Source organism: Ovis canadensis, chromosome 16, assembly GCF_042477335.2.
Source record: "Ovis canadensis isolate MfBH-ARS-UI-01 breed Bighorn chromosome 16, ARS-UI_OviCan_v2, whole genome shotgun sequence".
NCBI lineage: Eukaryota > Metazoa > Chordata > Mammalia > Artiodactyla > Bovidae > Ovis > Ovis canadensis.
The window spans coordinates 13,490,587-13,515,965 of NC_091260.1; the positions used below are offsets into that span (position 1 = coordinate 13,490,587).

A 25,379-nucleotide genomic window follows, 5' to 3' on the forward strand; every position below is an offset into this window, starting at 1 on the left:
CTGCTCTGGGACTTTACCTCAAGAACAACTGCTTTGGGACTTCCCTGGTGGTGGTCCAGTGGTTAAGAATCTGCCTTACTAGTGCACAGACACGGGTTCAATCCTGGGTCCAGGAAGATCCCACATGCCGCAGAACAACTCCTCCAGTGCACCATGGCCCCTGAGCCCGCACTGTGGAGCCCACAGGCCCCGATTACTGAAGCCCACAGGCCTAGAGGCTGTGCTCCACAAGAGAAGTCCCCGCTCTCTGCGACAGGGAAAGCCTGTGCGTAGCAACAAGGATGCAGCGTAACCAAAAATAAAAGCAAATAAATAAATCTTAGAAGAAAAAATCCGCCTTGCAACGTGAGGGACACAGGTTCGATCCCTGGTTGGGGGACTATGATCCCACATGTCATGGGGCAACAAAGCCCCAGCTCTGCAGCTGCTGAGCACAGGCGCCGGAACGAAATATCCCACCTGGCACAGCGAAGATCCCACACGCCACAACCGAGACCTACGAAGCCAGGCACACACATGAGTTTTTAAAAAGAACCACTGGTTTGTGCCAATGGTTTTCAACTGGGATTAGTGGGAGGCGTGCTGGGGGCCTCCGTGAGGGTGTGTGTGAAGGAGGAGACTGCCCCCTCCAGCTCTGCAGGGTGGCTGTGCTCCTGTGTGTTTAGCATGATTGAATTCCACGTAAAGTTTTGATTGAAGAAAGGATTTAGTTACTGGGAAAAACGTTGCCCTTCAGTCATCGCGACCAGACGTGCTCTTGCTTCTAGAGGGGAAGGGCTGGCCTCTGGATGGCGGTTTGCTCTCACATCCTGCGCTTTCCCCAAGGAATGGCTCTCCTTCCACGGGGAGGTTTTATGTGATTTTAAGTGTAACACAGACAAACATGTCTTGTTTGAGTAATTCCTTTTATAGTATTATAAAAGTATTTATAACTAAAATAATTTTTAAATGTTCCTAGTTGAGAATTCATTTGACTGAGGCAAAAAATTATAGCATGGCAAACTAATAGAGCTGTAATTTCACAGATGTTATTAACTCAGGATGAAGTGAGCAGATTTAAAGCTGATGTAAGGGAGGGCATTAAGTAATAGCCCAGCTAACATACAGATAATGTAAAAATCAGGGTGATGGTTGGAAAGACTGAAGTTTAGGAAATACTGTCCTTTAGAACAGTCTGAAAGTCACTTAAGGAAAAGTCCTGCTCTCTCCATGCTCTGGAATTTCTTCCCCTTGAGTTCCAAGCTCATCTCCCCCTGTTTTCTTTCTTAAACTAATCAAAGATTGGGATGACATTTTTAAAAGGGCATCTCATTAAGCAGCCTCGTCTCCACTGGAGCAGAGGCTCCTGCCCAGGAGCCAGCTGGCCATTCATCTTATGGTAATGAGGTGTCATCTCCCCGCGGGTCTGCATCCCTCCCTTCCTCCGAGACCGCCTCTCTTGCTCCCACCCGCCACTCTGTGACTGTGTGTGTGTGTGTGTTGGGGGTGGGAAGGGGGGAGAAGCAGAACCAGAGCTGCCAGCAGCTTCTCGCAGCACTGGATGCAGGCGGGAAGGTGCTGGGGTGGGGGCGCTTGTGCAGCGGGAGGGGGGGGGAGCATGGTCCTCACCTGTACACGGTGGTCGGCGGGGAGCTCAGGCTGTCGTAGACGAGCCTCACGTGGCCCTGGTACAGCTCCAGCGCCAGGGGGTCATTGTCCCCCTTGTAGAGAAGGATGCCATTGTCCTTGTCCGTGGCCACCTGGAGGGAGGCACGAGAGTCAGGGCTGCCCTGAGGCCCGCCCCCCCCCCCCCCCCACCTCCCAGAGCCCGCTTCCAGGTGGCATTTCCTGAGCGAACCCTGGGTCTGAATTCATGGCCTTGCTTCCTCTTCCGGCTAGTCTATATATTTCCATAAGAAAGGCCTATGCTTAATACTCAAGCAAATGCTGATCGAGCAATTCCAAATACTTATGGGTATTCAATATGTGTGGCTATGTTTTTATGTTGTGTGTGTGTGTGTAAGTGAACACATATATAAAAATGCCAGGAACCATGAGCTCTGACCTAGCCTCTCGGGGCCTTCATCTCATTGTATATAGTAATAATTATAAACAAAAGACTAACCACTACTATTTAATTCAGTGTTGACTATGAACTCACGAATTTTTTAAAACACCAGAGTCTGGGCTTCACCCCAAATCAATTACATATAAATATCTAGAGGTGAGACCCAGGCAAAGATAAGGTGCCCCGGGAGATTCTAATGTGTTGCCAAGGCTGAGAAGCACTGGTTTCAGAAGCCGCTGCTCAGAGGGCATGTTCGCCAGGCACTGGGCTCAGGGCTGGGCTCTCGGACAGCCTGTCAGCACCCACTGCCGGGCACAGGGGCAGTGGAGAGAGGGGGTGCGGGGCAGCTGGTTGGATAGAACACTGGGGTGTCTGGGGCCCGGGGCCTGGTTAGTTGGGATGTAACACTTGGGTCTCTGGGTGAGTAGGACTAAGGGAGGAAGGCAGAAGGGCAATGAAGTGACCCGGGACAAGGGATGATGGCAACCAGAGCTTCTTTCCTGTTTGTGCCAGTGGTCCAGGCCCATCTCAGAGGCCTGCTTATGGACTGGAGGCTCCACGAGGCGAGGCCACGGGAACATTTGTGCACCTCTGCAGCCCCAGTCTCTAGAATGGTACCTGGCAGGTACAGATGGCCAGTGAATCTTTGCTGAATGAATGTTTTTCTCCATAAGCTTAACCCCAGGCTAGTGTAGCCATAGCCAGAAGGAAGAAGGGGCCTCAGTGGATGCCACGTGGCAGGGCTGCTGACTGGCCTGCACCCTCTAGCTGTGCCTCTGGGTTACCCACTGCTCACCAAGCCTGCTCTATAGGCAGGGTCCTGCTCTGTGTCTCGTGTGTGCACGGTCAGTCAGTCAGTCGTGTCTGACTCTTTGTGACCCTGTGGACGGTAGCCCGCCAGGCTCCTCCGTCCATTGGATTCTCCAGGCAAGAATGCTGGAGTGGGTTATCACGCCCTTTCTCCTCAGGGGATCTTCCCAACCGAGGGATCAAGCCCATGTCTCTTACATTTCCTGCACTGGCAGGTGAATTTTTTACCACGAGTGCCATCTGGGTCTCTCTGTATCGTATCCCTTGCCTTCCCCTCTGCCCCCAACAGCACTGAGAGCTTCCGGAAATGTGGTTTGGAAGAACTACTCAGATCCACAGGTTAAGGAGCCTGACAGAAAAGAATCTGGTTCACACCGAACAGTTTCCTGCTCCCTGAAAGATGCCCTGCTCCCTCCTGCCTCTGGGCCTTTGCACACGCTGATCTCCCAGGCTCGAACGCACCCCCTCTTCACCCTGCACTATCAGCCCTTCCACCCTTCTCCACGCCAGCTTCTACTCATCCTTCAGACCTCAGCTTAGTTATCACTGCCTCTGGGACGCCTTCCCTGATTCTTCCGGGCATGCATTCTCCCACATCACTAAGGGTTACCATTGACCATTTTCTTGTTCTCCTGCCCTGGGCAAGGGGCTTGGCTGTCTTATCCCCCACTGAATCCCCACTGCCTGCTTGGCATGTAGTAGTTGAATGACTGTTCCTTAGAGGAGTCAGGAGCTGTCTGTAGAAGCCTCTGCATGGAGTTGGCCAGGACCCCCCACCCCAGCTGTTTGCAGAACAGTCAGAGCTCAGCAGCATGTCAGGGTCCTTCCAAGGGCTCAGCTGGGGCGGGGGCGCACCTGCAGAGAGATGTTGGCCTGGGGCCGGACCTTGGCTGAGGCCAGTTCCACGTAGGAGTCCTTGCCCACGAAGTTGACGGTGATGAGCTTCTCGCACCTGGGGCCGACGAAGCCCGGGGGGCAGCGGCAGGTGGGCTCCTGCTGCACCACAATGCACTGGGCCCCATTCTGGCACTCGTACTGGTCACAGGGGCTGGTCTGCAGCAGGACCATGGGCGGGGGGTGCTCACAGTGGAGCCCACTGGGAGGGCAGAGAGGACGGCGGGGAGAGAGGACAGCGGAAGGTGAGAGGAGACACCAGGTCATTCAGGCCAAACAGCTGCCTGGGGAGAGGGTGGCATGAAAGGGAAGGGGACTGGTTCCAGCCCTGCCAGTGACGGCGGGAGGCCAGCTCCTCTCTAGGCCACAGATTCCCACTTTTAAAATAATGCAGTTGGGCTAGAGTGCAGGTCCTCCGTGTCTGTGTCATCAGAATCACCTGCGATACACGTGTACAGGTGCAGATTCTCTTCCAGCCACGAATGAGTGATAAGCCGCGTGGCATGAACACACTATGGACACTATTCAGCCTTGGAAAGGAAGGGTGTGCTGACACATGCGGCTGTCCGGATGGACCTTGAGATGGCACTGAGCCAAAGCAGCAGTTACAACAAGACAAACACTGCCTGGTTCCACTCATACGAGGCACTCAGGGTGGTCAAACTCATGGAAACAGAAAGTGGAGAGGTGACTGCAGGGGCTAGAGAAGGGGGATTGAGAGGGGCAGTTTCAGCTGGTGAAATAAAAAATTTCTGGAGACGGGTGGCTGTGATGGTTGCCCAACAATATGAGTGTACTTCCTGTACATTTAAAAATGGTTAAGACGGTAAATTTTGTGTTATGTGCATTTTGCCACAATTAAAAACATTTTTTCTTAAAGTGTGGGTTTCCAGCTCCTTTTCCCCACCCGTGATTCTAATTTCATAGCCCTGAGGTGGGGCCCTGAAACTTATGTTTTCATAAACCTTGCTTGCAAACAGCCTCAGTCAGCCTTTGGAACCAACCACGTTGAGAACTCACGGCTCCTTCCAGGCTCATGTTCCCAGTCCGTGACCAGGGCTCGTCTGCAGAGTTGGCTCTCTGCTTCCAGGAGACCTGACATGTATACAGAACACGCCCCCCCCAGGCTGTTCCCCTTGACTGCGGTCCCTGGCCTCCCCTCCGGGACGCCCTGTGCGCTTCCCTTCTGGTCAGTGTGGGAGCTGGAGCTGACACCCAACACTCCGCCCATATACCCCACAGGCACCTGACCACCTGGCCAGCGCCTCCCGTCTCCCTTTTCTCGCCCGGCTTCAGTGACGGCCCCAAATCCTCCCACCCACCTCCACTTTCCTGCCACTAGGGAATCCATGATGGTTTATTCTCCAGCCTAGAAAGAAGATCCTGCCGGCGCGGCCATGTGGCTACCTCCACCCTGCAAGCTGGGCTCCAAAATGGTATCATCTTTCATTACACAGAATCATGCCCAAACGTGACCCTAAGTCCAGCTGCCATGGGGTTGCCCTGGGTACCTCCTTTTTCCATCTACAACACGGGGTTAACAATGTCTGCTCTGGGATTCGGAGGGCATGAGGAAGGTTTGGGAGATAAAGCCACCATGGAGATGCAGAGCTAGGGTCGCCTGGGCCCCCCAGCCCCCCACCCTCTGCCGCCTGCCCGGCAGCCCCTCAGCCCTACCTGAAGCCCTGGGGGCAGACGCACGTGTAGCCATTGACCGCGTCCACACACTGGGCCCCGTGGCGGCACCGGTGGGCGGCGCAGTCGTCATCGTCCACCTCGCAGAGCTTCCCGCTGTAGCCAGGGAGACATTCGCACCTGCAACACGTCAGAGCGTGGCTGCTTCAGGCCGGCCAGCTTCCAGGCAGCCTCTCCTCAATCTCCATTTGTCCTCGAGGCCCCTCAGCCCCCGCGAGCTCCCCAGAGCCTGGCCCACAGCCTGCGAGTCGGTGTCTGCCTGGTTTACGTGGGGCACCGTAGAAACTAGTTTTATGAAGACAGTGGTAGATCCCAGTCAAAACCTGTCAGGAGCTGGCTGAGGGGCTCATGTTGTGGTCAGACAGGTTTTGGCTCGGATCTTCCACTGTCTACATAGAACTGGTATTCAGCTCAGCCCTCCTTCGCGCACCTCTCACAGAGCACCTTGCTGAGGTCTCTCGGCACCCAGTGAGGGAGGGTCTGTTCCCTCCAGGATCAGGAGGAGACCTGGGCTCTGGCAGGGAGGACTGGACTTCCCTGAGGCCCCCCAGCGTAAGGATGTTTCGTTCACGCGCGCGTGTGTCAGATGCTGCTCTCCACGTGCCTGCTACTCGGTGCCTGTTTCAGCGTCTCCGTCCTTAACTGTGGCTGACAATCAGTGCCTTCACCTCTTACGGTGGCTTAAGAAGCTAAGCGATCCACTCTGCGCGGGGCACTAGATCCACGCTGAATGAAGTGTGATGCGCAGAAGGAGCTGGCAAGCGCGGTGAAGAAATGATGCTATGGCACTTCCTTTGATTCTGCTCTATTGTTTACTGATTGTCTCCCCCAGAGATTCAGGCTGATACAAGATCGGGGATAGAGAAGACGTGGTACGTATATACAATGAAATGTCACTCAGCCATAAAGAGGGATGAAATGGGGTCATCTGGGGAGATGGGAATGGACCTAGAGTCTGTCATAAAGAGTGAAGTAGGAGAAAAACATTATAATGTGTGTATGTAGAATCTAGAAAAAGGGTGAAGATGAACTTATCTGAATCTAGAAAAGGGGCCAGAATGAAGGCGTAGACGTGTGGACACGGCGGGGTAGGGTGCACTGGGAGAGGAGCACTGACAGGCACGCACTGCCGGGTGTGAGGCCGACGCTGGCGGGCAGCTGCCGGCGGCACGGGAGCTCAGCTTGCTACTCTGTGATGACTCAGAGGGGTGGGATTAGGAGGGGTGGGAGGGAGGAAAGTGAAAGCAGAAACTAACACAACATTGTAAAGCAATTATACTCAAAAAAGGAAAGAAAGAAAGGAAAGAAAAAACAACACTAAGCTGGGAAAAAAAAAAGAGAAGGGTGAATCCCTTTGCCTTCGATAGATGCCTCTGGTCTCCAGGGGAGAGTAGCGAGCTGTGGTTCAACCCAGGCCTTGCGGGCCTGCCCCGCTTCTCCCAGAGGAGCGCCGTGTCGGCAGCTCCATGTCCCTGCAGGCCCAGGCTTCAGCCTGGCCAGAGGCGGCTGCTATGGCCAGTCTCCCTGAAGGTGGGCCAGAAACATGCATCTCTGGGCTCCTCTGTCTGAGGTGACAATGTGTCAAAGTCCCAGCAAGAGAGAGTCCACAGGTACCACCTTACTCACAGGGGCTCAAACACACACACAGGCACTTATGAACACAGATCCTTCCTAGCTCCTCTCCCTCCTGCAGGGCCTTGAGCCTGCACACCTCTCTGGGGTCTCTGGCTCAATGTTACTGGGCAGACTATGAAAAATAGACACAGCCTGTGTACGTCAGCGGAGGAAGCTGGCACAGGGGAAGGTGCGCAATAGGTGGCGAGGCAGGAAGTGAGATCTTGGAACACTGACATGATGAAGGTGCCCAACTGGGGAAGCATCAGGACAAGGGATGGTCCTCCCTCCCCACTGTCCGTGCTCCGCCCCCTCTAGGATGGAGAGAAGTGGGCTGGAATCGCAAGTAGATCCTGCTTGGGTTGCTGCGTGCTGTGGGTTCGTGGTAAGGCACGATACTCAGGGGGCCTGGGTGTCCCTGGAGGCTGGCAAGTTCTAGAATTTGAGGATTTACTGGGCCTGTACCCCAAAGCTGTGAAATCGCTAAGATCTGACTATTCACCTTGACTTATATGACGGACAGATTTGAAACACATGACCTCCCGCTGCACCAGCAAGTGCAAACTTTCACCACTTTGCCCCCACCTCATTCCAGTCTTTGAAAGCGACACCCTGGGGACGACTCTGTGGGAGTACATGCTGCATACGCTGCAGGCCAGGCCTCTGGGGGGTTCCACCTGGCCCGGTAGGTACACCTGCCTGTGTCTCCTGACTCCTAAGTACCTGCAGAGCAACTCAAGCTGTATGCGCTTCCCCCGAGGCAACAACAGCTACTCACTACTCACAGGGGCGAGACCAGCCTAGTAAGCACGGAGTTCAAGGCTGCTGACGTCTTCAGGAGGAATGACGGAAGCCACGCTCCCTTGGAGATGAAGCAGAAGAGGTCTGGAGGCAGGTATGTTTACGGCCTTCTTTTCTTTCCAATGCTACAGCCCTCTCTACACATGTGCTTCCTAAACAAAACCCCCAGGAGTCTTGTAAAAGTACAGCTTCTGATTCAGGGAGTCTGGGTGGGGGCCTGGGAATGAGCATTCCCAATAAGCTCCCATGGGATGCTGATGCTGCTGGTTCATGGACCTCATCTCTAATGACGAGGATCCCTACAACATTTCTTTATTGGCTAAAGACCAGCAACTGGTGGGATAGCCCGCATTCCCTGTTTTCACATGTTTTGCCTTTATCTTTTTTCTAAAGCATAAGGTTTATGCCATTTTGATATGCATTTAACTTACTGATTCTGGACAAAGAGGAGTAACCAAGTGACATCCTTGGTTTCAGGACATCAGGAATCTCCGGACTAAGCTGAGGAATCAGTGAGACCTGGGTCAGCTCTCATCCCCTTCCACGCACACGTCGGCCGCTTGCTCCACCTCACCGTGCGTCAGCCCACACAGGGAGTGGTGACAGTTTCTACAGCCTAAGGGTGCCGAGTGTGAAACGCGGGAATACACAGCGCCTGACAGAGAGGGAGTGCTGCCCACTGCCCTCTGCTTCCGGTTCTGTCGTTTCAGTGTGTGCTGGCAGTCACTTTCAGGCCTTCAGCATGTTATCATTTCAGTGTTCACGTCACAGACACTGATATAGTCCGATCTGCTTTGTTGAGTTGAGGCCTCATTAGAACAGCATACAAGGACATCCCCAAGGACAAACACCTTCACACTTGGGCAAAGGCTGCAGGGACTGCACGTCTCTCTTGTTCATGTCCCTGTGGCCCGCCGGGGATGTGAGCCATTGCAGTGATGGTGGGAGGGGGGTGGGGGGGAGCGTTGTGGGATAAAGTGAAAAATGTTGCACTGGGAGGGGCTTTTGATTTAAACGCATCTTAATTAAAAAAAAAATCAACATTATTGAGTTGGCCTGTAGACTTCATCAAGATTCTAAGAGACAATGTGCATAAATATATTATCTCAAGATTTTGAAAGCTAGACTGGTTTCTTTCTATCCTATTTTGTCCTTGAACTCAAGGAGGTCTTGGTTACAGTAGAGTTTCCAGAGACAGGGAGCAGAGAATCAAGATCTGTGGTCCTAACTCCCTAGCACCCCAACCCCAGCCCAGCGCCCTGGACCACTTCTGACCAGTCTCCACGCTCACTGTGCTCATCGAAGCCAGCTTCCTCTGAGCCTGTTGCCCAACCCCAGCCCAGCGCCCTGGACCACTTCTGACCAGTCTCCACGCTCGCTGTGCTCATCGAAGCCAGCCTCCTCTGAGCCTGTTGCCCAACCCCAGCCCAGCGCCCTGGACCACTTCTGACCAGTCTCCACGCTCGCTGAGCTCATCGAAGCCAGCCTTCTCTGAGCCCGTTGTCCACTTGGCCGGGAACACCACTCATCTCCTTCTGTCCATGGATATTCTACCCAGTCTTCCTAGCTCAGCGACCACCACTTCCCCTTCCTAGGCATACCCAAAGCACTCTGCCGGTCAGTCCAGCCGCCGCAGCTTTGGGTTCAAGTCTGTGCTTTAAGCCTCTCCTCCCAGCCCTTTGCTCGCCCCTCAGTTAAAGAGCAGCCCTGGTCTGAAGTCCGATACTGGAGTGGGAGAAGCGGGGCAGGCAGCAGAGGCATCTCTTGCTCTTCCTCACACTTAGGTACCTGGTTACCTGAGAGCCTACCTGGCACGTCTCCCAGGGGATAGAGTCGGCAAGGCGGACCTGAAGGACCTCAGCTTGCTCTGTTCCCTCTGAGGCCAGAGCCCTGCACTCCTCTTAACATTTCTCCTGGCCCCGGGCTCTAGGCTGCATATGTCCAGACAGAAAAGGAAACACCAGCACACCTGCTCATGGCCCTCGGCCACCCTTACTTACCATAGACGCTGCTCCGCCTGCAGGGGCCTGCTCCTCTCAGCCCATCCCAATGCCGCCCACCCTTTGGTGGTCACCTCAAGTCTCACCTCCTAGAGTAGAGGGCTTCCCTCTCTACTCCAGGAGGTTCTTCCCCGCTCCTCAGAACGCCAGCAGCACCCAGGGCCTGAATCTAGGGCCCCAGGAACTCCTTCTTTTCTAAACCTCTGTGTGGTGTCAAATTTCCCTCCCCAGGTCCATGGCAAGAGCCTCGGGTGGAGGAAATAAGAAACCTCCTATACTACCCACCAGCCCTCACCACAGTGAGGATTTGGGGACTGCAGTGGGTTGGCGGGGGGACAGCAACTGGAACCCATCGTTCTTACATTCTAGGATTCTAAGAGTTTACAAGTTCAAGTTTCGGAGAATCCGTGAATCTAAGAGTCCACAGTTCTAAGACCCTGTGATCCCATGATGTCGGGGGCTTTCTAAGATCATGGGTTTGCATGAAGTCCTGAGCTTGCAGTACAGAATCAGAGTCTCAACACCCCCAGGTCTGAGAACTCTCTGCCACGTGGTTGAGAGCTGAACAGACTCTGAGTGATGACAGCTCCTGGGGACATCTAGACCGCAGTCTCAGCTTGTGTCCTGACGTGGCTGGAGATGCCACTGGATGACAGGCTGGTCAGAATTCTCCTTCAAGGCTCGTAAGCACAGGCATCGCGCTCCAGACCCACATCCCTCATCTCTGCAGGTGGCTGTGAGGGTCACGTTGGGTGTCTTTGCTGAGGGCTGGTCTGGGGTTCCCCCACAGCTGATATGGTGTCTGTCAGATCCCCCGACCCTGATTCCTTGGTGTTAGAGGACCCCACTTTCCCCACTCACTGCAGACAGAGCCTACTGGGAAGGAGGGGAGGCAGGTGTGTGGAAAGGAGCTTTCAGGGAGAGGAGAGTGCTCTTGACCAAAGGGTTCTGAGATGTCCCTCCCAGTATCGGAAAATCCCAAGACCTGAAGGTCCCGGGACCTCCTGCAGGAGAGGCGCCGGCACACTCTCGCGGAGGACCTTCTGCAGGAGAGGCGCCGGCACACTCTCACGGAGGACCTCCTGCAGGAGAGGCGCCGGCACACTCTCACGAGGAGAGGCGCCGGCACACTCTCGCGGAGGAGAGTGGAGGGAGGAGGTGGGGACAGTGCCCAGGAGTGAGGCCCCAGGGCGCCTTTGGTCTGCAGGCTCCTCCCGAGGCGGCCTCTTGTGTACCCTTAGAACAGCCTGAGCGTGCCCCTGCTCCCCTGGAGACACCGCCCCAGCGGCCACGTCTCCGGGCCCACAGCCCGCCTCCTCCCCGCCCCGCCCCCACCACGCGCAGGCACAGGAGCCGGCGGACCTGCTGGAGCCAGCGGGCAGGGAGGGCTGCATCTGGGGAGTGGCACCAGATGCCCTGCGGCCTCTGCTTCCTCTGTGGGGTGGCTCCACTGCACTAGCTCTGGAAGAAAAGATGTGGCGACAGCCACGTCGCTTTCATTTCCCAGAATAATGGAAATAAAAGCAAGAATAAACGGGACCGACTGAGCCTCAAAAGCTTTTGTACAGAAAAGGAAACAATAAACAAAACAAAAAGACAACACACAGATTGGGAGAAAATACTTGCAAATGACGCGACTGAGAAGGGACTGGTCTCTAAAATTTACAAACAGCTTACGATACTTAATAGCATCAAAACAAAACAACCCACTCAAAAACTGGGCAAAAGACCTGAAAAGACATTTCTCTAAAGAGGAGACACGTGTCCATAGGCACATGAAAAGATGTTCAACATCACTAGTTATTAGAGGAATGCAAATCAAAACTATAATATATCACCTCACACCAGTCAGACTGGCTAACATCAAGAAATCCACAAACAATAAATGCTGGAGGTGATGTGAAGAGAAGGGAACCCTCTTGCAATGCTAGCTGGAATGCAGACTGGTATAGTCCCTATGGAGAACAGTATGAAGGGTCTGTAAAAAATTAAAAATAGAGCTACCGTATGAACCTGGAATCCCACTCCTGGGCCTACATCCAGAGAGCTGGCCCTAAAAGAAGCATGCAGCCCAGTGCTGACCGCAGCACTGTTTACAACAGCCAAGACATGGAAACAAGCTACAAGGCCACCGGCAGAGGAATGGATAAAGACGACGTGTTACATATGCCTTGGAATGTTACTCAGCCGTTAAAAAGAGAGACGTAAGGCTATTTGCTGCAACACAGATAGACCTAGAGAGTGTCAGACTGAGTGAAGTCAGTCAGAGAAGGATAAATATCATATGCCATCTGTTATATGTGGAATCTAAAAAGAAATGATGCAAGTGAACTTATAAAACAGAGACTCACAGACTTAGAAAACGAACTCGTGGTTGTCACGGGGAAGGGACAGTTAAGGACTTTGGGAATAAATAGGCTGTATTTACAAAGGATAACCAACAAGGGCCTGTTGTAGATCACACGGAACTCTGCTCACGGCTCTGTGTCAGCCTAGATGGGAGGGGGATTCGGGGGAGAACGGATACGCGTGCAGGTATGACTGAGTCCCTTCACTGTTCACCCGGAACTATCACAACATTGTTAACTAGCCGCTTTTGGTGTTAAAATAAATAAATACATAAAACTGAAGTGTTCTAACAGGAAAAAAACAAAGAAAACGTGTACTGAGAGAGAGGGAGGGAGAGAAGAGTGGGAAGACTAGGGAGGGGTCAGAGAAAGGGGCTCGCTCTCTCTCTCAAGAGAGGAGAGGACCGGGAGGGCAGACACAGAGACTCATAAAGAAAGACACTGGCAAAGAGAGAAATAGACCAGGACTAGTCAGAGGTACAGAAAAGCACATGCTAGCAAATAGGTAATAGAAACAGAGAGAGTGAAAAAAAAAATATGGAAAGAACCCCAGAGCTTCTGCCTCAAACCCAGGCTACTGGAGCCAAATCCTTGGGACCTGGCGCCAGGCATGAATGAGCCTCACCTGAATCCTCTGTCCAGAGGGATGCACTTGGCCTCATGCTGACAGAGGTTCATCCCCGGCACACAGTGGTCAATCACCTCGTCACACAGCTCACCTGGTGGGGCGGGTAGAGAGCCCAGGCGTCAGGGAGGACACAGGGGGATGCCCCGGCTAGAAGCTCAGGTTCATCGAGTCCCTGGTCAGGAGGCCACGGTATCAGGAGCCTGCCACTGATTCTCTAGCCATCTCCTTTCTTCTGCACCTCTGCCTCAATTTCCCTGGCAGTGACCACGAGGAGAACCCAGGACCTCTCTTGGGCACTGTTAGAGCTTTACCATTTGGCTGTTTCACCTGATTATCCAGGGGCTGCAACAGCTGAAATCACCCCCGACTTGGTGAAAGTCGCTCAGTTGTGTCTCTTTGCGACCCCATGGACTATACAGCCCATGGAATTCTCCAGGCCAAAATACTGCAGTGGGCAGCTGTTCCCTTCTCCAGGGGATCTTCCCAACTCAGGGGCTGAACCCAGGTCTCCAGCACTGCAGGCAGATTCTTTGCTGCCTGAGCCACCCGGGAAGCCCACCCCTGACTTTGGGCTGTGCTTATTTTGTCTTCCATTCCACACTCATTTATGGAGCACCTCCTGTGTGGCAGCACTCTGCCAGGGGCTAGGGACACCACAGTGATCCAGTCCCAACCTCTCCCATGGGGTGTGTGTGTGTTGAGTTGGGGGGGTGGATCTACAAATAACCAGGCAATTATAACACACAGCTGTCAGCGCGATAATGGGAAAACTTGGTGGAAATGCAGGGGTTTCCTGGAGGGGCAGCCAGGGCTTAGCAGTGCAGCCCACCTGTTACAGATAAGTAAGGCCCGTGGGTTTTCTCAGAGAAGAAAATATGGAAAGAATTTGAAGTTCTGGTCTCTGGCTACATCCCCTTTGAAATTCACAGGGCCAGAAAAATGCCTAACAGGTCATAAATACCCAAAGATATAAGGCCTGGCGATAAGCCCTGGAAAACTCACACCACCAGAAAGCAGAACTTGGGAGGTCAGACAGGCCTGCAGGGGGTCAGGTTCCTGGAAGACACACCACTGATAACTTCCTTGCATTCGACCCAGTCAGGCCACGTGGAGAGTGATGGAGAGAAACAAGCTTCCAGCCAGAGAGGCGTGGGGCAGGTGTGCCTGGGGCAGGGTGAAGGACGGTTCGAGGGTGGCTAGGCGGAAAAGCATGGCAGACACAGCCCCAGAGTTGGCTCTCTGCTGTGGTGGGGGCACGCGGACCCCACCCTGCCTTCACAGAGGGTGCCTGTGTGCCTTCTAAGCCTCTTCTGCTTCTTCTCCACCAGTGACACTGAGCGGTGTGTTCTCTGTGGGACACGTCTGACGTTTTCTGGCACAGACAAAACCTCGATGTCCCATTCTCGGGAACAAAGTGCAGTGAGTCAGAACTGCATCCGGTCAACGGAAGAGGCAGGCAGGAAACTGCCTTCGTAAGTGTTTGCTCGGCAACCCCACCCCGTCCATTCTCCCACCATCAGTTCAGACCTGAATGAAGCATGAGCGCAAGGCAAGTGCCTCCCAGTTGGCCTCAGACACCACCGGGGAGCCCAGGGCTCCCAAAGGAGGGGATGAGCACGGACTAAATGAACAGAGAGCTGAAAGCCGGGGACCTGCTCAAAGTGGGGAGGCCTGAGCAATCGGTGGGGGTGGGTGAGGGAGGGGTGGACAAACGGAGAGAGAGGGTCTTTGGGAAGCCTCTCAGGCCATATTATGGGGGTTTTTTGGATTCAAGCCTTTGTCCAGAGGGGGAAAAGAGGTGGAGGTTTTGGAAGAAGCCTAGAGAGTGGTGGGCTTCCCAGGGGCTGCAGTGGTAGAGAACGTGCTGGCCAATGCAGGAGACGCCGGTTTGATCCCTGGGTGGGGCGGATCCCACTCCAGCGTTCTCGCCTGGGGAGTCCCCGGACAGCAGCTGGCAGGCTACAGTCTGGAGTCTGCAGAGTGAGACCTGGCCGAGCACGCAGCGGTCTCCTCCAATGCACGGCGAGCCCACCCGGGGCCCCGCACAGCAGCCCAGCCCTGGGCATCGGGGACTCACCCGTGTAGTTTGGTGGGCACACACACGCGTAGTTGTTGACCCCGTCCACACAGGTGGCATTGTTCTCGCAGTCGTTGTCCTCGCAGTCGTCTGGGTTGATCTCACACCGCTGCCCCTCGAAGCCCAGGGGGCAGGAGCAGCTTTGGGGATGCGTGGGTGGGGTCAAGGGTCAGGGAGTGGGGGTGGGTTGGAGCGGCAGGGGGAAGGTGTGGGTGGGAAATACAGTCAGTCAGATTTCTCCTCTGGATGGGAGTCTGAGGCCGTTCTTGGGGCACACAAGGCCTGGCGTTCTGAGCAGGAAGACCTTTGAGAGCCTTAGGGGCATTTCTGATAGCCCTCTGCCTCCAGTCTCTCCCGGCCCTGGGTGGCTGCTTGCCTGGGGGCAATTCCTGCTGGCAATGCCTCCTTCAGCTGGAAGTGGTGGAGCTTTAATTCCTCCCAGTCTCCTAAGCGACCCTTCAGCTATGTTCTATGCGTAGTCTCTTTTGTAGACAAAGAGAAACAGCGCAACAAACTCTGTACTTTTTTTGTGACTCAAGGGCAGCTTTTTAATCTGGAGCGGAAGCACGATTTAGTGGCCAAGATCAGGTTTTGCAACCAGGTTTCCTGGGTTAAATTCCATATCTGTTTCATCATCTGTTGACTGGTGGTACTATCTACCTCCAGGGTGGCTGTAGGCATTAAATGAGATTATATAAGGAAAACACTTAGAGTGATACACAGCACAGAAAGCATGTCAGCTAGATTTTGTTCTAGACAAAACCACACACCTCCTTAACCTTCCCTCAGGGATGCCATTTCTCCTTCTCATGTATTCCTGCTACTTCTGAGCCCCCTCCTGCTCCTGGAAGATGAGGGGGTCGGGTGGGAGGCCACCTTTCCTGCCAACACTTTCTGGTTAAAAACACTATAGACCAGCATGACACAATTCCTTAACTTGTCCCTGCAGTGTTAAACCTCTTGGATACAAACCTCATCCCCTCTCCTCTGCCTGGCCTTGGCCACAGCCCCGGGGTCAGGCTGCATTGCCCGATAATAAGTCAGAAAAAAAAATCAGTCAGTATTGATGAAGGCTGGGCAGATGACAAGGGGCGAGGCGAGTTGAGAGGGTGCAGGTGGAAGATGAGAGTCTGAGTAAATGAAATTGAATGAATGATGCAGGAATCTCACTCTTCCCGTGGGCCACCCTCCTTGTCAGGGACCAGGGTACTGTGTTCCAGCTCAGACCAAGAATCCCAGGCCTCTCTCCACTTGAAATTAAACTAATAGAAAGTGGGATTTTTGTGGTCTTATTTTTTTTGTTTTTTCCCTGCACCATGTGGCTTGTGGGCTCTTAGTTCCCTGACCAGGGATCGAACCCAGGTCCAAGGCAGTGAAAGCCCACGTCTTAATCACTGGACCACCAGGGAATTCCCTTAGAATCCAAATTAACATCCTTTTTTCTATGACCTGAAAAGTGGGTCACATTTTCTACAAAAGGCAGGCAGAAGGATTCTTGGGTCTGAGCTCTTCAACTCTTCATGGAGCGAAATAAATGACTTTAACGCCTTTCTTTTTTTTCTTCTTCTTTTTTCTCTTAGGGACCGTGGGCATTCATGAAGAAGGTAATTTCTTCAGAGCCACAGGGGGGTGGGTTTCTGAAGATCTTAAACCATAGCGTTGTCTATTTTCCTGATATGAGTTATTTTCCTCTGACTCTCCCCGGAGAGGACTTAGGACTCTCAGGACTGAGTGAAAGTGGGGTAAGAAGGGGCTGGTCAAGGGAGCAGAGGTTGCTCATGGACTGGACCAAGGGTGGAAGAGAAGTTAAAGTCTCTTTTGTCCTCACTGGAAACCTGGTGGGAGGTGGGGGGAGGAAGGAGGAGGGGATGTCACAGATATCTCAAGAGCAATGTGTTAGCTGTGTGGACAGACAGCAAGTCACATCTCCTGTCCAGCCAGCCCTGCCAGCCTTTGCCTGTTTTGTGAGCAGACAGTCAATGCGTCAAGGCTGGAGAAGCATCTGGATTAAGAGGTAGGTGATGCTTCCAGAATTCTGACTAGTCAGAGGTGTCATGGACTGAATTGTGTCCCCTCAAAAAGATACGTTGACATCTTAACCGCCCCCCCCCCCCCACCGAGCCTCAGAATGTGACCTCATTGGAAAACAGAGTCATTGGAGCTGTCGTGAGCTAACTGAAGATGAGGTGGCACCGGAGTGGCATGGGCCCCTCATCTCACATGACTGGTGTCCTTGTAAGAAGCCGGTCATGTGGACCCAGATCCAGGGAGAAGGCTGTGTGTGCAGCTGAAGGCAGAGACTAGAGGGCTGCAGCTGCAGGTCAAGAAGTGCCAGAAACTGCCAGCAACCATCAGCAGCTAGAAGGAGAGAAAGGGGCCCCCGCCCGGTTTCAGAAGGAGTAGGCCCCTACATCCTGAGCCGTGTGAGAAGCCATTCTTTGGTTCCAGGCCCTCGAGCCTGTGGTCCTCTGTTACGGCAACGCTAGGTCACTGAATTGAGGGACACAGGAGCAAAGCCACCCGACAGGGGCCCTCCCTGTGCCAGCCTACCAGGTGCTGCCCTGGGCAGTGGGATGAGGTGGGAGATTCCACACAAGCTATGCCATCCCAGGATAAGGGCCTCGTTGCTTGAGCCCTGCATCCCATTCTCCAAATCCTGGAGGTCTGGGCTGTTTTCCTTGAAAATTAAGTCCTAAACAATCCAGTTCATTTGGATTTCCTCAGTGATGGAGAGTGCAGACAGACCCTTCCGCATCCCCACAGAGAGGGCAGTGACACCTGCAGGGGTGCCCCTGCCGCTTGCGGACAACGACGTGGGTCCCAGGACTGGGGGTCGGGACGGGGCCAGGCTCCCCAGGCCTGGAGGAGTGCTTCCTGACAGAGGCCACGTGGCCACTGCTGCGTGAGCTCTGGCTGGCTTCTCCTCAGGTCCACTATCAGTGGGAGAGAGATTGGCCCGCTGCAGGCAGGAAAATGAGCTCTGCCTTGAATTTCGCTTTTCCAGAGTTGAGTTTGATGGGGCTAACTTGGCAGATAGATATGTGGGCGGCTGTCTTCCCCAGGGAGAACCCGGAGCCCAGAAGCTGAATTTCTTTCACAGACCATATAGTAACCCGGCCAGAGGGCCTCTGGTCGCTCACTGTTTGTTACCTGAGTGCTCCGACCTCCTCACACAGCACGGCACCCAGTGCCCCTTCCTTTGCCGCCTGGCCCCCTGGCTCTTTGGGGGTGCCCCATGGGCCCGCTCCCCCTGATCTGCTCTTACCAGGGTAGGGCCCAGGAAACTGGGCATCAGCAGGCAGCGAGGGGTGGGTGGGAAGCAGGAAGGGGCCAGAGGTTTGGCAGAGGCCCAGAGGGCCAGCTCCAAAGATAGGGATGAGAACAAAATCTAAGTGGCTTCTACCTCTTTTCTTCCTGAGCTCTTAATGCTAGGGAGGAAACAGGCAGGGTTGGAAGACTCAGGAATGAGTGTCAGGATATGTGACCCAGAGCAAATCAATCTCCGTGCCTCAGTTTCCCCATCTATTAAACGGGGACGGGAACTACCTGTACTGGATATGGTCCTCGGGAAGATTTAAATGAGATTTAGAGTTAAGTGCCTGGCACATATGAGCATGTAATCAACACAGGAAAGAATAGTGGAATTTCCAGGCCAGCAGGTTTTTTGAGCTATTGATTATCCTATCCTGCTCTGACTTCAGCCAGCAACTGTAGGTTCCCTTGGAGACCCCCTGGCTCTGGAGACAAGACTCCCTGAATTCAGATGCCAGTCTGAACACTTTCTGTGTAACTGCAGACGAACAATTTATCCCTCTGATGCCCTAACTTCCTTATCTGTACAAGAGGGATAGCAGTAACTGCCTTATAGGGAAGGCAAAGCCTTAAAGTCCTTCACATCCAGGGCTGGGCGGAGTGCGGGCCCGCAGGAGGCGCAGAGCCGGGTTTCCTCTGCCTGCCGCAGAGTTGCGGGGCAGACTGAGGAGGGAGGCCCAGGGCAAGCTGTTACCTGAACCCGCCCTTGTGGGTCTCGCTCAGGTGGCAGGTGCCTCCGTGCAGACAGGGGTTCTGAATGCAGGTGTTGATGGGCACGGTGCAGTCTCTGCCCTGAGGAGAGAGAGAGAAGCACATGGTAAGGGAGGCTCTCCTCGGCCGCCGTGAAGAGGCGGCCCCGTGGGCTCCCAGCTCCCTCTGGGACGAGGGCCGGGGAAGTAGCCCAGGGCTCTGGGACCAGGGAGCTGGCTATGTGACCCGGGGAAAGCCCAAGGGGCCTTGGGTCGCTCCATGTGCATGGCGTGGGGAGGAGCACCCGGCTCAGGACCACGGCCCCCAGCCTAACTACTGCCCAGACTTCAGCCCCTCCCCACCGTCCTAACCCGCGGGCCGCGAGCAGGGGCTCTGGAGCCAGGAAGAGCTGGTTCCCCTCCCAGCTTCACCTCTTCCTGGTTGGCTGACCTTTACTTTGTATTAGCTTTTTAACTTCTACACGCCTACCTCATAGAGCTGTTGCCAGAGTTGAGCTAGATCTTTCAATAAGGAAGTGCTTAAAATATTCCGTAATACATCTATAAATGTACTATAAAGGCACTCTATAAATGCCAGTAGATGTTACCACTAACCTCACTGAGGCATAACTGTAATCTACAGCTGGGAGGGGAGACTATGGCTGAAGTGTGGTCAACAGTCCTTGGCCCCCTAAAGTGACAAGCTTGTCTCTGATTGGTCCAGACATGAGCATGGGTGTTGCTATCTGCTCTTAAGTTCTGTGGGTGATCCTGACGGTAGGCTACCCCGAGACCCCCTGTGAGAGAAATTTTGGGCAGAGTGGGATTCCTCTGTACCAGGCACCCTGAAGGGGATGTGTGAGCTAAGAAGGTGGCAACAGTGTGCATGTGGGGAAGAGCATGCCAGGGAGGAGGAACTGCAGAGACAGGCCTCCGTCCCAGGGAGCCGCCGCAGTCTTGGTCCTCTGCCACCAGCTTCTCCCGGGGCGCTGGTGGACCAGCACCGCGCCCAGGTTTTGGCAGCCGGTTCCCTGGGCGACCTGCGCAATCCTGGGGGGATGTCTGCTGCGTTTGCTCCTGGGCTATGGGCTCAGTGTGGGCACGGGGCCAGGCGGGGGCCATCACGGGCGCCCTCCCACTGCCACACCACCTGCTCGCCATCTGCCCGAGAAAACCCTCCTTCCCGCTCTGCCACTGCTGCCGTGCATGCAGCGAGAGACACTGGACTCCTGGCTGGACCCTGCTGTGCTCTGCCTTCTCCCGCTGCCTCAGCGCTGCAGCCGCAGGTCCTACCTCCAGCAGCCGGAAGGCAGGGCTGCGTCTGTCTGCTGCTTGTCGAGCCTGGCACATTAAAGGGCCCGTCAGAGGTTTCTCGGAGGGGAGGAGATCTGGGGTGGGATCTGGGCTTATCCTAAACCAGAGCAACATGAGATCCCTTTTGACAAGCTGTGTGTCGATGGAAACAGCACTGCTCATCCTCACTCCCATATTCGGAGTATGGTTTCTGTTCCAGGACCCATACTGAGTTTCACATTCACAATGGTGTATAATATTCATAACACCCCTACCATATGGGTGCAGTTGTTATTACCCTCATTCTCACTGAGAGGGAAGATGGACTTGGAAAGTGAGGCAATATGTCCACCATCGCACAGCAGTATGTGGAACCAGCACAGCTGAACCCAGACATCGAGTCCAAAGGCAATTCTGGGAACTGCTCGCTGGGCGCTTGCTTCGCCTCTCTCAAAGCACAGGCTCTGCAGGCACACAGGTCTGAGCGCACGCGCTGGCCTGGCTGCTGCTGCTAAACTGAGGAAACGGCCAGCTCTGAGACTTGTTTTCATTATCTGTAAAATGGCAATAATAATCCTATTATATGGATTTATTGTGTGATTAGAAATCACACTCATTAAGGCACCTGACCCTGGCAGGTAACGTGGCTCCATAAATAAGAGCTATTCAGATATAAATCATGATGATTATGAGGGTCTGCGATAGATTTTTGGGTTTCCCTGGTGACTCAGATGGTAAAGAATCCACCTGCCATGCAGGAGACCTGAGTTCGATCCTTGGGTTAGGAAGATCCCCTGAAGAAGGGAATGGCTACCCACTCCAGTGCAGAATCCCATGGACAGAGGAGCCTGGTGGGCTGCAGTCCATGGGGTTGCAAAGGGTAGGACACCACCTAGCACCTAAACAGCAACAACAACCAAATAGTTCAGGTATGTGGTGTGTGTGTGTGTGGGTGTGTGGGTGTGTGTGGGTGTGTATGTGTGTGTGTGTGTGGGTGTGTATGGGTATGTGTGTGTGTGTGTGTGTGTGTGTGTGGTAGATAAATGGGCCTGGACTGCAGGACAGGAGAACCCTGAGCAAGTCAAGGCATGGCCTCCCTGACCCCTGCCTGGGCCAGGGTCTTTGCTCCGGGGACCTGCAAGTACCCGGAGCTCCCCGGGGAATTCCTGCCCTGGGGTGGGAGCAGGGGTGGAGGTGGTGTCTCCTCTAGCCCCTGATGCCACAGGGCACTGGAACCCAGGAGGCAGAGCCTGCATTTGGTAATGTGGTGCCTGGGCCCAGAGGTGGGGGTTTCTATCATTTACAGGCTCTTCAGAAACAATCACCATTGTTGGCACCTGGCCAGTTAGCTCAGTTCCACGCTCTTGAGCCTCATTTTGCTCAAACCACTAGACCTGTAATGCTCCTTGGTTGCCTCCCGTGACCCCCTCCCTACGGTGTGCGTGTGTGGTACAGGGAGGACTGGGACTCGGCCAGGCCTTCTAGGTTCCTTTATAGGACCTTGGAAACTACGAACCCCACTGGAATCCTGTTTCTGAGATGGGGCCAGCAGGGTGGCTCTAAGACCTTGCTACTCAAAGTGTGGTCCTTGGACTACCAGCCTTGTGTCCCCTGGAAGCTTGTTAGACATGCACAATCTCAGATTCGATCTCAGGTCTAATGAATCAGAGCCTGCCCCTTAACAAGGTCTTCAGGTAGTCCCTGTACACCTTAAAGTGTGAGAAGCACTGTTCTGAGACACTGCACATACATGCACGAAGGTAAATGGCTGCAAAAACATCAGCCAAAATTTCTACTTTATATTCTCAAATCTTAGAATCATGGTAAGAGTTACGCTCTGTTAAGTGTCTACTGAATGCTGGTACTGAGGCGGGCCAAGACACACGTGACCCCTTTTAATCCTTACAACAGCTCTGCAGTCAGTATGGTTATTCCCATTTACAGATGATGAAAATGGGGCTACAGAGAGTCAGTTGCTAGTGGAGGGCTTAGTATAGTCTGCAGCAAGAGAGCTGGGTTCTGGGTTTAGTGAAAGTGCTCCCCAGGTGTGTGAGCTTGGGTATGTTTTTCAATTTTTCTGAACCCGCAGTTTCCTCATCTATCAAAAGAGACTGTCCTTTTGGAGGAGTATTAAGCGAGATAATGCACTTAAATTGCTTCTCAGGGACCTGGCATTAGAACTGATGTACGGTGAAAGTGAAAGTGAAGTCGTTCAGTCGTGTCCGACTCTTTGCGACCCTGTGGCCTGTGTAGCCCACCAGGCTCCTCCGTCCATGGGATTCTCCGGGCAAGAATACTGGAGTGGGTTGCCATTTCCTTCTCCAGGGGATCTTCCCGACCCAGGGATTGAACCTAGGTCTCCTTCATTGTAGGCAGACGCTTTAACCTCTGAGCCATCTGATGTACAGCAGCTGCTACTGAACATTCACCAGTGGCTGGAAACACGGAGATCTCTGGGAACAGCTAGATAAATGCTTGGACTTCGAGCTGCGTTTTGCAGCTGTCTGGTGACTGTTGTCCTCTTAGCAATTCACCCAGAACTACTATGGCAATCACTCTGCTGGCAGAAAGGACAGGCGTAACCAAAAACAGTGTGAGCAATATGTGATTAAGGGACCCCTCTGGTTCAGTCTGCTACATTTTACTGCTGAGGAGCCTGAAACGAGTGGGGAGGAGAACCAGAGCTGTCCAAGGTCATGTCGGGTAGAGGCAGGCTCCAGAGGGCCCCAGTGGTCTTTTCGCCACCACCCTGTGTATCTCCCTGTCCTGGAGATTTAGGCAGGTTGTAAATGGCCAAGGACCCTCACCTGCAGTCCCTGCTGTCATGGTGCTTGCCCATGGATGGTGAATGCACTGGCCGAGAGCATGGATTCTGGAATCAGTTGACTTTGAGCTTTGAATCCTGGCTTGCTCACCTACTATGCCCTATTTCCTCAACTGTAAAATGAGCGTCACTTTAGGACTGGTCTCCTAAGGCTTTGATGAGGACTATGCAGGATAATGTATGTAGCTTGTTCGGGACACTGCCAGCAGTCAGGAAGCACTCAATAAATACTAGCTGCTAACAGTACTATCATAAACACTACCACCATCATCATGCTATCACCAGAATCACCGCCACCGGCATCCTACACCATGAGCAGTAGCAGCATACCTGCCTGGGTCCTTCGACTTCCTGAACATCAAAGCCTCTGTTCAAATTCTTCCAAAATCGACAAGATGTTCAGGATCTTATAAGCAAAACCCAAACACATAGCAGTATCCTGCAGGAACCCCAGGGGTGCACTCTTTGCTCTGACACCAAGGGCCAGGCGAGCTTCACATTGTCCTCACGTGTGATGGGAAGAAGCCTGGGGCTTTGAATCCGGCTCCAGTACTGTCAGACTCAGGCCAACTTTAAAGTGAGGGAAGTGAGATTCAAGAGCGTGAAGTAGTCATCTTTAACACAGGGATGACGCCACCCTCTTCACAAGGTGATTATAAATAGCAGAGGAAGGGATAAACGCATGCGGTCCGGTGCCTGGTGCATCGTCGATGCTTAAAAAGATGACTGTGCACGTGCGGAACTGGGGATGCATAGACGTACATGTCACAGTCTAGGAAAGCAGCAGATACTCCTTGGGGGTTCAGGGTCACAGACGGAGAATCCCTGGTGAAACCACCTGTTCCCGACAGCCACCACCCTGGCATCAGGGGCCGGCATGTAGGGTGAAGGTGAAAGGCAGCCATCTAGCAGCTATTGAGTACTTACTGAATGCTGGGTACTGTTCTAGGTACACTGCGTGTGTTATTGTACATCTGATTCTCACAGCAAGACTTTGGGACAAGTCCTATCCTAGTGTGCAGATGGGAAGCCTAGGGTTCTCACCACACAACTAGGAAAAGCCGGGATCCACACCTGCTGAGCAGTGTAAATCCATAGCCTGCATTTTCTCCATTGAGCATACGGGACTTTGAGGACCCATGCCTGCTTAACTTCTAGCCTCCCCCACAGTGTGTGTACATACGTGGCGCAGCGGCAAAGAACCTGCCTGCCGATGAAGGAGACATGAGACACAGGGGTTTGATCCCTGGGTTGGGAAGGTCCCCTGGAGGAGGGCATGGTAACCCACCCCAGTCCTCTTGCCTGGAAAAGTCAACGGACAGAGGGGCCTGGCAGGCTACAGTCTATGGGGTCACAAAGAGCTGGACATGACTGAGTGACTGAGCACATGTATGTAAGTGTGTATATGCGTGTGGGGGGGCAGGGCATGAGTCTGGGACCACCCTGAGTTTGAGGAACTGGAGTTGGCTGCACAACTGAGCAACTGAGCACATGTATGTAAGTATGTGTGTGTGTGGGACCACCTTGTGTGTGTGTGTGTGTGTGTGTATGTGTGCGGGACCACCTTATGTGTGTGTGTGGGGGGGACCACCTTATGTGTGTGTGTGTGTGTCTGGGACCACCTTATATGTGTGTGTGTGTCTGGGACCACCTTATGTGTGTGTGTGTGTGTGTGTCTGGGACCAGCTTATGTGTGTGTGTGTGTCTGGGACCACCTTATGTGTGTATGTGTGTGTGTGTGTGTGGGACCACCTTATGCGTGTGTGCATGTGTGTGTGTCTGGGACCACCTTATATGTGTCTGTGTGTGTGTGTGTGTGTGTGTGTCTGGGACCACCTATGTGTGTGTGTGGGACCACCTTATATGTGTGTGTATGTGTGTGTGTGTGGGACCACCTTATGTGTGTGTGTGTGTCTGGGACCGCCTTATACATGTGTGTGTATGTGTGTGTGTGTCTGGGGCTGGCTGCCTGGGCAGGGAGCCAGCTGCAAAGAAATGCTTTGATTGTCTTGTCCCAGGCCCATAGATGGCACTCTGACACTGTCTACTGGCGGCATGGCTACAGCAGAGAAAGTCACCCCTGAGGCCTGTTGCCCAGAGCCAGTCTGCCTGTCAAGCTTGTCACTGTACCCACAGACCCCCCTGGGGACAGAAGACCAGGGCTGCCAGCTCCCTCCCACTCAGCTTGGACCAGGTGTGTGCATCAGATGGGCTGGGCACCGTCTACAGACTCTTGGCTCGCCTAGAGCCTTCCGATGGTGGCCCTGGGATGCTGGAATCTGGGAAGCTGGGAGGGTTGTGGGCAAGAGGACCCAGTCATGGCTTTGCTGGCCCCTGTAAGGCACGC

At 53.7% G+C, this 25,379-nt stretch overlaps 1 protein-coding gene across 1 annotated transcript in view; it reads right to left on the reverse strand.

Moving 5' to 3' along the window:
* Window positions 1-25,379, reverse strand: part of SLIT3 (slit guidance ligand 3) — a 724,331-nt gene that overhangs the window by 24,098 nt on the left and 674,854 nt on the right. The window contains exons 27-32 of the mRNA XM_069555989.1: window positions 18,921-19,018; window positions 14,915-15,054; window positions 12,835-12,928; window positions 5,429-5,566; window positions 3,713-3,953; window positions 1,609-1,739 (exon numbers count right to left, since the gene is read on the reverse strand). Coding sequence (XP_069412090.1) covers window positions 1,609-1,739; window positions 3,713-3,953; window positions 5,429-5,566; window positions 12,835-12,928; window positions 14,915-15,054; window positions 18,921-19,018 — 842 coding nt within the window. The remainder of the gene's footprint in view (window positions 1-1,608; window positions 1,740-3,712; window positions 3,954-5,428; window positions 5,567-12,834; window positions 12,929-14,914; window positions 15,055-18,920; window positions 19,019-25,379) is intronic.